This window comes from Thalassophryne amazonica, chromosome 16 (genome assembly GCF_902500255.1).
Source record: "Thalassophryne amazonica chromosome 16, fThaAma1.1, whole genome shotgun sequence".
In the NCBI taxonomy this organism is placed as follows: Eukaryota; Metazoa; Chordata; class Actinopteri; order Batrachoidiformes; family Batrachoididae; genus Thalassophryne; species Thalassophryne amazonica.
In genome coordinates, this window is record NC_047118.1 from 76,147,877 (window position 1) to 76,160,089 (window position 12,213).

Below are 12,213 nucleotides of genomic sequence, written 5' to 3' on the forward strand. Positions count from 1 at the left end.
AAAAAGGCTGATCAATTGCTTACATGGCTGGTATGTGTTTGAATTAGTGAACATGAACATGAAACCTTGTTGCCTTTAGGTTGCCTTTATAATGGCCTTTAGAACCTTCCTTTGTTGCCAGATGTTTGTTGTTCATATGTACTTCCTGGCATTTCAATTACCAGTGTTTTTTCTAGTACTACAACCCCAATTCCAATGAAGTTGGGACATTTAAAATGTAAATAAAAACAGAATACAATGATTTTAAAATCCTCTTCAACCAATATTCAATTGAACACAGTACAAAGACAAGATATTTAATGTTCAAACTGATAAAGTTATTGTTTTTGTGCAAATATTTGCTCATTTTGAAACAAATGCCTGTAACACATTTCAAAAAAGTTGGGAAGGGGCAACAAAAGACTGGGAAAGTTGATGAATGTTCAAAGAACACCTAATTGGAAACAGGTGAGTGTCATGATTGGGTATAAAAGGAACATCCCCATAAGGCTCAGCTGTTCACAAGCAAAGATGGGGTGAGGATCACCACTTTGTGAACAACTGCGTGAAAAAATAGTCCAACAGTTTAAGAACAATGTATCTCAATGTTTAATTGCAAGGAATTTGGGAATTCCATCATCTACAGTCTATAATATAATCACAAGATTCAGAGAATCTGGAGAACTTTCTACACGTAAGCAGCAAGTCTGAAAACCAACACTGAATGCCCGTGACCTTCGAACCCTCAGGCGGCACTGCATTAAAAACAGACATCATTGTGTAAAGGATCTTACCGCGTGGGCTCAGGAACACTTCAGAAAACCATTGTCAGTTAACAGTTCGTCATGACATCTACAAGTGCAAGTTAAAACTCTACCATGCAAAGCAAAAGCCATACATCAACAACATCCAGAAATGCCACCGCCTCCTTTGGGCCCGAGCTCATTTGAAATGGACAGACGCAAAGTGGAAAAGTGTGCTGTGGTCTGATGAGTTCATATTTCTAATTGTTTTTGGAAATCATGGACGTCGTGTCCTCCAGACAAAAGAGGAAAAAGACCATCCAGATTGTTACCAGCGCAAAGTTCAAAAGCCAGCATCTGTGATGGTATGGGGGTGTGTTAGTGCCCATGGCATGGGCAACTTACACATCTGTGATGGCACCATCAATGCTGAAAGGTACAGCCAGGATTTGGAGCAACACATGCTGCCGTCCAAGCGTCTTTTTCAGGGACATCCCTGTTTATTTCAGCAAGACAATGCCAAGCCACATTCTGCACATGTTACAACAGCGTGACTTCGTAGTAAAAGAGTGCGGGTACTAGACTAGCCTGCCTGTAGTCCAGACCTGTCGCCCACTGAAAATGTGTGGCGCATTATGAAGCGCAAAATACGACAACAGAGACCTGGGTTAGGGCTGTTGAACAACTGGAGTCATACATCAAGCAAGAATGGGAAAGAATTCCACCTACAAAGTTTCAACAATTAGTGCCCTCAGTTCCCAAAAGCTTATTGAGTGTTGTTAGAAGGAAAGGTGATGTAACACAGTGATAAACATACCACTGTCCCAGCTTTTTTGAAACGTGTTGCAGGCATCCATTTCAAAATGAGAAAATATTTGCACAAAAACAAACGTTTATCAGTTTAAACATTAAATATCTTGCCTTTGTGGTGTATTCAATTGAATACAGATTGAAGAGGATTTGCAAATCATTGTATTCCGTTTTTATTTACTTTTTACTTTTTTTATTTTCCCAGAGTTTGCCTGTTGCTCCTGGAATGGGTCACTTGGTGTGATCTGTGCATGGACTTTCTGCTTGAGTTTTGGTGCTTAGTTTATCAGTGTTACACTTTGTAATGTCATCAGTGCTGCGGTCTGTAAAATTGTCAATAGTACACTTTAGAACATTGTCGGTGTTGCACCTTGTCAAGTTCAGGGATGTGATTCAGTCACAGAGGATTCTCAATGCTCTGAAATTCATTCTCCTGCGTTTCAGAGCAATAAATTGAATCATTTTCATGAGACTTGTGCACAGCAGAAAAATATCCCAGTTGTACTATAAGATTTTAATCAGTGGCCCTAACAAGCAGCTGTTTGGAAAGAGCCGGGAATACTACATATTTTCTGGAGTTGTTAACTTTCAGTCAGTTTGGCTACACACCCGGTTTGACTCGATGCTCAGGTCACTAGGCTCACGGCTACCAAGTCAAGAGATGACAGACACTTTGTCCTTTGTCTGTGCATGGGGGTGCTATAGCGGGGCGCTCCTCTCCCTGCAAAGCTGTTGTTTTTTATTTTTTTTTTACACAGGCTGTGTGAGCACGGAGCTGTGGCATTTCTTCTGCTCACAGAGACTTTTACTGCAACTTTATCAGAATTAAGCCAGTCATCACTTTGAAATGAAGTGACCGTGACACAAAATCACACTTGTTTACACACTTGTTTACACTTTGCAATTAATCCGCGGTTCACTCGTGTGACAAACCACGAGGGGATGGTCCATACGGATCAACAGTGATCCATCACACCACCCTCACATCCCTGAATGCTCTGGTGCATTTTGTAACATCGTCAGTGCTGCAATCTGTAACGTCCTCAATGGTGCGGTGGGGTGGTCCTCTACATTATGCAAAAAATAAATAAATAAATGAATACAAATGTGACTTTAAGGTGCTTCCTGACGGAACTGTTCATCTTGCAATGGGTTTTATGTTGGAGTTTCCCAGTTTTCCCTTAGTCGACCAGCTGCTTCAAAATGTTGCAGCACGTCTAGATGTGACCACATCACCTCAGTCCTCTACGCTCTGCATTTGCTTCCAGTTCAGGCTAGAATTGATTTTAAAATTCTTATGTTTGTTTTTAAAGCTCTGAATGGTTTGGCCCCACCATACTTAGCCGGACTACTGACATATCAGACCAAAACAGAGTTTTGAGATCGTCTAACCAGTGCGCACTAGAGATTCCGAGGTTCAGATACCACCACTGGGGAGACCGGGCGTCCTCTGTAGCCACACCCACACCGTGGAACAAGCTCCCCCCGCCCCCCCCGAGATCTGCACCATCATTGACCTGGGTCTTTTTAAATCTAAATTAAAAACTGTCAATTTTTAGAATGGCTTTTGCACAACCAGCAGCGCTCTGTCATTTTATTTGGTTCTTATCTGTAAATATTTTTGGATGCATATTTTTATTGATGTGTCTGTTTCAAATTTGCTTATTGTCTTATGGTTTTAAGTTATTCTCTGTGTTATTTTTCCTGACTGTGAAGGACTTTGGCCACCGTTTGGGCTGTGGAAAGGGCTATATAAATAAACTTTGATTGATTGATCTTGAGAAAATGTTATGTGCAAAATTTTATTTTGATACAGTTAATAACTGCTGCACGCAGGGTGAAAATTACAATGGTTGAGCCAGAGGTCTGAAACTCATTTCAGAAAGGGCTGAGAGGGTGCAGGTTTTCTTTGCAACCCCATGAACAGTCATGGGGAGTGGTGTTTGGTTCAGACTGTCTTCGCCTCCAGGAACTGACGTCGATGCCACTCAACAACTTGCAGCAGGTATTGGCGCTGCTGCTCATCCTTCATTAGGATCTTTTTGTTATCCTGGGAAAGTGCAACTTTGCGCTCAGCAAAATCATTGACAGCAGCAATGTTATCCAGGACCTGCTGTGAGGCCTGGAATGATGGGACATCCTCCCACTCTGAGGGGTCCTTGATGAGGACGTCCATGTTGATGCTGAATGCCTCAAAAATATGACCTGAGGCAGATGTAACAAAATCTGCCACTAATGAACTTATGTATCTAGTCCACAACTCAAAATGTCACTCATACCTCACAAAAAAATAAAACAGAGGCCAGGCGGCATTGGTTAATATTTTACAAATCTCATGAAATTTCACTCGATTTATTTTTACTCCTAAAAATGAAGAATAACTTTGAAATGTTAAAGTTTGTTTTTCGGGACCAACCTCATGCTGCAGTCAGTAACGTCGTCAGTGATTCATTTCATAATGCCTTCAGAGGTGCTCTTCGTAGCGTTGTCAGTGGTGCACTTTGTAATGTCAGTGTTGTGGTGTGTAGTTTTGTCAGTGGGGCACTTCCTGATGCCGTCAGTGATGCATTTTGTGAAGTCGTCAGTGGTGCACTTCGTGACGTCAGTGCTGTGTTCTGTAATTTCATCAGCGATGCACTTCTTGATGATGTCAGTGGGGCACTTTGTAATGTCGTCAGTGGTGCACTTCGTGACGTCAGTGCTGTGTTCTGTAATTTCATCAGCGATGCACTTCTTGATGATGTCAGTGGGGCACTTTGTAATGTCGTCAGTGGTGCACTTTGTGATGTCAGTGCTGTGTTCTGTAATTTCATCAGCGGTGTACTTCATGACTATGGCAGTGGGGCACTTTGTAATGTCGTCAGTGTTGCGCTTCGTGAAGTCGTCAATGGTGCGCTTCGTGATCCCGTCAGTGGTGCACTTCGTGACGTCAGTGCTGTGTTCTGTAATTTCATCAGCAGTGCACTTCTTGACGATGTCAGTGGGGCACTTTGCAATGTCGTCAGTGTTGCGCTTCGTGAAGTCGTCAATGGCGCGCTTCGTGACCCTGTCAGTGGTGCGCTTCATGACACTGTCAGTGGTGCACTTCGTGACCCTGTCAGTGCTGTGTTCTGTAATTTCATCAGCTGTGCACTTCTTGACGATGTCAGTGGGCCACTTTGCAATGTCGTTAGTGTTGCGCTTCGTGAAGTCGTCAATGGTGCACTTCGTGACCCTGTCAGTGGTGCGCTTATTGACGTCAGTGCTGTGTTCTGTAATTTCATCAGCGTTGCACTTCTTGACAATGTCAGTGGGCCACTTTGCAATGTCGTTAGTGTTGCGCTTCGTGAAGTCGTCAATGGTGCACTTCGTGACCCTGTCAGTGGTGCGCTTATTGACGTCAGTGCTGTGTTCTGTCATTTCATCAGCGGTGTACCTTGTGGTGTGCTTTGCAGCGTTGTCAGAGGTGTGCTCTGTAACACCATCTAAGCTCAAAGTTGAGAAGTCTTTCTGTGGTTGTGTTGATGAGTTCATTCTGTCAAAAAGTTAAAATAGAACCTTTCACTCCGTCTTCACTCTGTGCTGTGACAGATAAAGAGGAATGTGGGAGATGTAGTCCTCACCTTGGCAAACAGCTGTCCAGGAGCATCAATCTGACTGCCTGCCTTCTTGGATACGTCTGTGAAAAAAAAAAAAAACGCATCAATCCATCTGTTGCCTGCTCACTGATACACTAATTTCCACACTTTCATGTTGATCTTTTTATTGTTTAACTTCTTTAACATAAGGACTCGAGACAGTTCGTACCTTTTCAGAGTTTCTCAAAAAACCAATCAACTGATTTTATTGAGACCCGCCAATCACACGTCACAATAGGGAAGTGAAGTCTAAAGTGAAGCTGGACCAGAATCCAGATCTATCACACTGAAATTTAATTCAAACATCTTATTTTGTTTTGATGCAGGTACATTTTTCTTATTAAACTGGTCCAGTTTTTGCTATCGGATCTGTTTTCACAGTACAAATGCCGTCAGCAGTCAATCAAACCCACCAGATCTCTTGAAGCGGTGTCCGATTGAGCGAGACCAGCCTACGCTGTGGATCAGAGGACTGTACATGTGACACCAGAAGTCATCGGTCCCGTTCACCACATCCTCGTACACAAACGCAGACGCCCGCCAATGACCTGAAGAAAATAACCACAAACGCGTCAGCTGCTCACAGCCCCTAAAGTCTGGCTCTCATGAGGCGGGCTGGTCATCAGAGTCTGTTAGGTTCTGACGTCAAACCTGCCTGATCCACAGGGTAGTAGTGTCGACACTGGTGTAGTAGTTCTGATAGACAAGAAGCAAAAAAAAAAAAAAAAATTTTAACTTGACCTTTAACCTATATCACAAACAAGGTAGAGTGATTATTTGCATCAAGGTCAAAGGTGAATTAATTCACAACCAATTGCTGTACTTTCCTCTGTAACACAGTCACTATAGCAATCTTCAGAAACAAGCCAGAACAGAACAGAGTTTTTTGTTCCCCGAGATGACACTTGCAAAAGGAGTTAAACAGCACTGGGGGGCACATGCCCTCCTGAAGAACAAACTCAGGGAACAGAAATCCCATCATGTCTGTGAACACTTAAATGACAACACCAATCTATAGTTTATCACACAGAAATACACACAGTTATTTTTTTAAGGGCCCCTTCACACATAACACAACTGAGGCAGAATGACGCACCAAGGAGGAGTCGAATGCCACTCATGAAAAATCTGAGCCGCCTCAAACGCCTCGTACAGCTGTCACGACAACCGTTCGCGCACACCAGCGGCCGAAAGACAGCGAGTGCCAAGCGAGTGCCCATTCAACTCCTCTCTTGGCAAGTGTCGGCCAAATTCCAGGTGTCCCACACAAACATTGAACACCACTTGCTGGACACTTAGAAAAGGCGGGGCTATTCGCAATCCCTGCATGATATTAGACAGCACACGACCACATTCGAGCTGTTTGTGAAAATTGTCTAAGTGCCACACGAGTGTGGCATAACCTAGCAACACACATGGGCGTGACTGTTCCGAAGGCCCCCCCACACACACACACCATGTATCCAACAATGTCATCTGTGGCTGAAGGTCCTGGAGTCCGGTCGCTGTCGAGCATAGTGCGCTGCTGAAACAGCTGACCGCTGTGTCCAGCTGGTGAACACGCAATGCACACGTGTGGGTGGGTGCTCATGCCCTCATGACATGCTGATAATTATGTACAGACACGATCACATGAGGACCAGCCAGCATCTGAACACGTGGCATAGTGTGAGATTAATGGCCCGGCTGGACAGGCTGATGTAACTTCCACCACGTAAATTGTAGCTTACATGACAGACAGAAAGAGTGGAGATTAAATAACACAAATAAGGGTAAAGGTGTGAACTCATTCATTTGTGACTGCTTTGCTCATACGCTTTGCTGTGGACATAAGGCGCTGACCACCAACTGTCAGCTGGACCTGATCATGCACGCAAGGTGTTCCATTACAAACACAGACATCAGACAGAGGCAGAACAAACAAATAATACACACATACATAAAATAATAATCACAGAATGAAGGAACAGAGAGAGCCTTTTTTTCTGTGAGCTGAGGAGGTCCACTGACAAAGGTGGGTGTGTCCCCCTGTGACGTGCAGCTGTTCAGATATCTTTGTTCGCAAGTCACAGCTGGGGAACACCTGTAGTGGCATGTAGGATATGAAGTCGAATAACTTCACCATGAGGGGCGGACGTCGGCATGCTGTCCTCACGTGGAAATAAATTCAAGCACCGCAACGCTGGTGAATATCGTGCCATACAGGAAATCACACTACAGGACACCCCCTTGCGAGGCATGTGACACTGCGGGATTTCCCCACATTGTAATAAATAAAACACATATCACAGTTACAGTGGATCACTGTGAGCTGGACAGTGCACACGCCACGGCGGATGATATGTTCATAACGTGAGAGCCAGCTCTTCATGAGACGGAAGCCGGCTGGCTTTTCATGGGATGAGAGCATCAGGTAATTCATGTAAAACATAAAAGGGAGAATAGTTATCCACGTCAATTCATTACTTACTGGTGTACACCTAGGCGGAGGCTAAATCTGCTCTTTATAACAGGAATTAAGTATTATAAATTGTGGTGTTTATTTTTTTTGTTCTGCTGCTGTGTGCGTGACTTTCCACGTCCTCGCACTGTGTTCGTGCGCGTGAACACGAGCGTGCACAAAACCACTGCCGCAGTATCATGCACGTCTGTGTGACCCTCCCAACAGCAGGTGGTATGTTTTGTGGTTCTCCATTTTATTTTTTGTGTGTGGATTTTCTTCCAGTTTCTGCTTCTTTCGCCCAACGTTATGTTGTGTGTGAAGGGATCTCACTGTAGGAGCTAAAATGTTTTTAACAGTTACTGAAGTCGATGATTTAGATGTCGTACAAAAAGTATCAGATAAGAAGGTGAGCAAAGAAATCATATATTTTATATTTTTAACCAAGGCCATCAAATATAGCCAGAGGTTACTGCTAAAGCTTTGCGTCAGTCTGTGCGCAACATAAGTCCAGTCCTATTAGTGCCAGAGTCTTCAAGTTCACAGGGAACATTCTTGGGACACAGATGTTGGGCAAGTTCAAACATGGCTACCCTTGACTTATTTTAAGAGGTTAAAAAGTCACATTCTGTTTTAGTCTATTCAGTTTTGTTTTTGAGTGGTGGCCAATCAGAGTAGAGCTGCACTATGATGTCAGTGGCTGGTGTCTCCAAAATGTTGTGTGTTTTTTATACATGTTGTTCTTATATTATGTAAAAGCTAGTCAGAAATAAACACTTCTAAAACTGAAACACTGTTGTTGGAACCTAGTAACACGTCTGAAAGTGATTTACAGAGCATTTCGCAGATGTCAGCATGGTAACATCACAGGCTGGTAACTAGCTGCAAACCCTCTGTCATTGTGTGTAAATATAACCTCTTATCATATATTTTGCAAAAGCTAGTGAGAAATAACGCTTCTAAAACTGAAAATGCTGTTTTTTGTAATCTGATAACACCTCTGGAGTCATTTACAAGATATTTGGCAGACGTAACTTTCGCTAACTCAAACTAAGTTCCTATTCTCCAGGTTGGCGCCACGTCACTTGGCAAAGTTAACAATCCGAAGGCCAAGAATTCGTACTTGTGCGACTGGCCGCTCTGTGAAAACCACTTGGGCTGCATTGATTGTGTATTGAAATCAGCCAGTTTGCTTTTGTCTCTAACTTGCTTCTAACAGCCAGCTGACAGCTCTCATCGCCTGGAACTGTGTTATTTATACACTAAAATGACGTGAAATGAACCACTGTACATTAAATTGACTTAACTGACGAGTCTGACCCCTTTAAAAAGTGACCAAAATTACATGAAAATTCAGTAGGTATATCTTATATATTATATTCCCAATTCTAAGTGAAACTATACTAGTATACTAAGGTATACCTAAATATCTAAAAAGGAAGAGAAAAATAGAAGAGTAGAAAAGAGTAGAGTAGAGCCACTTAGGTGACTGGTCTTGACATGTATTTGTACTAAACTCGGCGATGTTTTCACCAACAAAACCCACCCCTCAAGCTTAAATACCCCAGATGACCCTACCGTGAGAATGGAGTGAAATTTATCTCATTAATACCTGCAAAGGCAGAGGGTGAGCTACAAATATTCCTTGATTTGCACAACTTCCGTTCTTAAATGTAAATACTGTTTTTGATTGATTGATTGATTAACTGAGGGGCTTTACTGAACATGTACAAATTGTACGTAAAACAGTAGGATCTTAATAATTAATTAAACAACGGCAACAATGCTCATACAGCCAATGGTATTATAGCGTTATATTTATAATTTTAAACATTGGATTCCATTTATTTCATCGTTTCCCACTTTGGCCACAGTAAATGTCCCTAAAACATTTGCACAACAGTATAGCACAGTCCTGCAACAACATTTAATTATTCAAATTAAACTTCACAGTTAAACCTTTTCAGAGGTAAACTGTGTAATGTGCACTCATTCTTTGTATAAATGATGCCTGTTACCTCATAATTCTTTTATATAAATAAATAATTCAAATGTTCTTACTCTTGTACTGACATGTTTTGATCATTTATGGTTGTAACAATAAACAGGTGTTATACTTTAAAAATGCTTGCAGTGTGCCACAGCGCCCCCTGCTGTCCATCTTTCTAAGTTCTGCTTTATATATTATTACGCTTCTTGAATGTGCTCAAACATGAAGCTATGCCGCTCACGTGCAGGAACACTGATTCAAAAGGAATTTCAGTGACTTTTTTCTTAAAGGAAGCAACACATCGTGATGATGTGCTGCTGTTATTTCCATAGTTTGACAAAGTCCAGCTTTACAAAGTCAGGATCCATTAAACTGTACAACAAGAAAGTGAATGAAGTCAAACTGCACACCATGCTCCTCTGACCGGTAATAACACTGGTGAGCGTGCACGCACAAACCTGTTCAACCAGAGCGACACGAGTCCGACACAGGTGAGTCTTATCGACCACCTCTACCCTCATCTTCTTCTTAAAGGGAAACTGCATGCTCTCCTGCACCTGCAGAACAACACGAGGAGGAGCTGGTGATGAAAAAAACACCACACTGTGTCAAAGTCTTTACAGTGTGTATGTGTAAACTGCCATAGTATAGAATGTGTGTACGGTGTGTGTATACAGTGTGCATGGGTGAAAGTAACAAATTGTTTTTGCCCAAAACAAAAAAGACAGTGCTGGATGTTGAGGGAGCAAAGCAACAGAGCTGGGGGAGTGTTCGGGATGGAGCAGCACCCCTTTTTCTGATGGGGACGTTTTGCAAAAATGACCTTAAATGGTGCACTTTTATGAGTCTGCAATATAATTACTAATCTTTTTCATGTTATTAAGAAGTCCTTTTCTGCCTGTTGAAATCAGTCTTTTTTTTATGTTAGACACAAGTATTAACACACAATAATACATGATCATTGTATGTCACAATTAAAGAAATGCTTCCTCCTTCTAGGTAACACAGACATTGCCAACAATGCAATATGAATTTTAGTGCAATAAATTATTTTGAACTGCGTGAAAAAATAGTCCAACAGTTTAAGAACAATGTTTTTTTACGTTAAATTGCAAGGAATTTAGGGATTCCATCATCTACAGTCCATAATATAATCAGAAGTTTCAGAGAATCTGGAGAACTTTATACACGTAAGTGGCAAGGCCGAAAACCAACATTGAATACCCGTGACCTTTGATCAATCAGGCGGCATTGTCTAAAAGATCTTAGGCTCAGGAACACTTCAGAAAACCACTGTCAGTTAACACAGTTTGTAGCTACACCTACAAGGGCAAGTTAAAACTTTACCATTCAAAGCGAAAGCCATACATCAACAACATCCAGAAACGCCGCCGCCTTCTCTGGGCCCGAGCTCATTTGAAATGGACAGCCGCAAAGTGGAAAAGTGTGCTGTGGTCTGATGAGTCCACATTTCAAATTGTTTTTGGAAATCATGGATGTTGTGTCCTCCGGACAAAAGAGGAAAAAGACCATCCAGATTGTTACCAGCGCAAAGTTCAAAAGCCAGCATCTGTGATGGTATGGTGGTGTGTTAGTGCTCATGGCATGGGCAACTTACACATCTGTGATGGCACCATCGATGCTGAAAGGTACATCCAGGTTTTGGAGCAACACATGCTGCCATCCAAGCAACATCTTTTTCAGGGACGTCCCTGCTTATTTCAGCAAGACAATGCCAAGCCACATTCTGCATGTGTAACAAACGCGTGGCTTCGTAGTAAAAGAGTGCGGGTACTAGACTGGTCTGGCTGCAGTCCAGACCAGTCGCCCATTGAAAATGTGTGGCGCATTATGAAGCACAAAATACAACAACAGAGACCCTGGACTGTTGAGCAACTAAAGTCATACATCAAGCAAGAAAGGGAAATAATTCCACCTACAAAGCCTCAACAATTAGTGTCCTCAGTTCCCAAACACTTATTGAGTGTTGTTAGAAAGAAAGGTGATGCAACACAGTGGTAAACATACCACTGTCCCAGGTTTTTTGAAATGTGTTGCAGGCATCCATTTCAAAATGAGCAAATATTTGCACAAAAACGGTAAAGTTTATCAGTTTGAACATGAAATATTTTGTATTTGTGGTGTATTCAATTGAATATAGGTTGAAGAGGATTTGCAAATTATTGTATCGTGTTTTTAATTAACATTTTACACAACGTCCCAGCTTAATTGGATTTGGGGTTGTACTACAACCCTCCGTTGAAGAAACCATGGCGGATGCTAATGAGACAAATGGCTAAGCTGTGTTTGTAGCGTTAGCTGCTATCTATCACTGCTATACAACCAAGCACTGCATGAAATAACACCATACGTATATTAACGTTACGTAATCTTGGCATTACAGTGGCACTACTTGTCGGGTAGTATTTTAACTTGATTCAAGGAGATATTGATAGGCTTTCGTGCTTTTATAGTTCCTCATAGCCAAACCGTCCACACAAAGTAGTGAACAATATCGGCATACATAATCGAGGGCCACTTTTTCATGTCATCTTCCCACTCTGTTATGACCCGTGGGTGAGCCAGAGTCGTTCCCTTTGAGCTTTTCAAAAAGGTTTTTGTTTCTACCCATGT

The 12,213-nt window shown here is 42.2% G+C and overlaps 1 protein-coding gene across 1 annotated transcript in view; it reads right to left on the reverse strand.

Moving 5' to 3' along the window:
- The window catches only part of LOC117527821 (MBT domain-containing protein 1-like), a 41,178-nt gene that overhangs the window by 15,520 nt on the left and 13,445 nt on the right, over positions 1 to 12,213 (reverse strand). Inside the window, 4 exon segments of the mRNA XM_034190326.1 lie at positions 5,135 to 5,190; positions 5,563 to 5,676; positions 5,679 to 5,697; positions 10,038 to 10,136. Coding sequence (XP_034046217.1) covers positions 5,135 to 5,190; positions 5,563 to 5,676; positions 5,679 to 5,697; positions 10,038 to 10,136 — 288 coding nt within the window.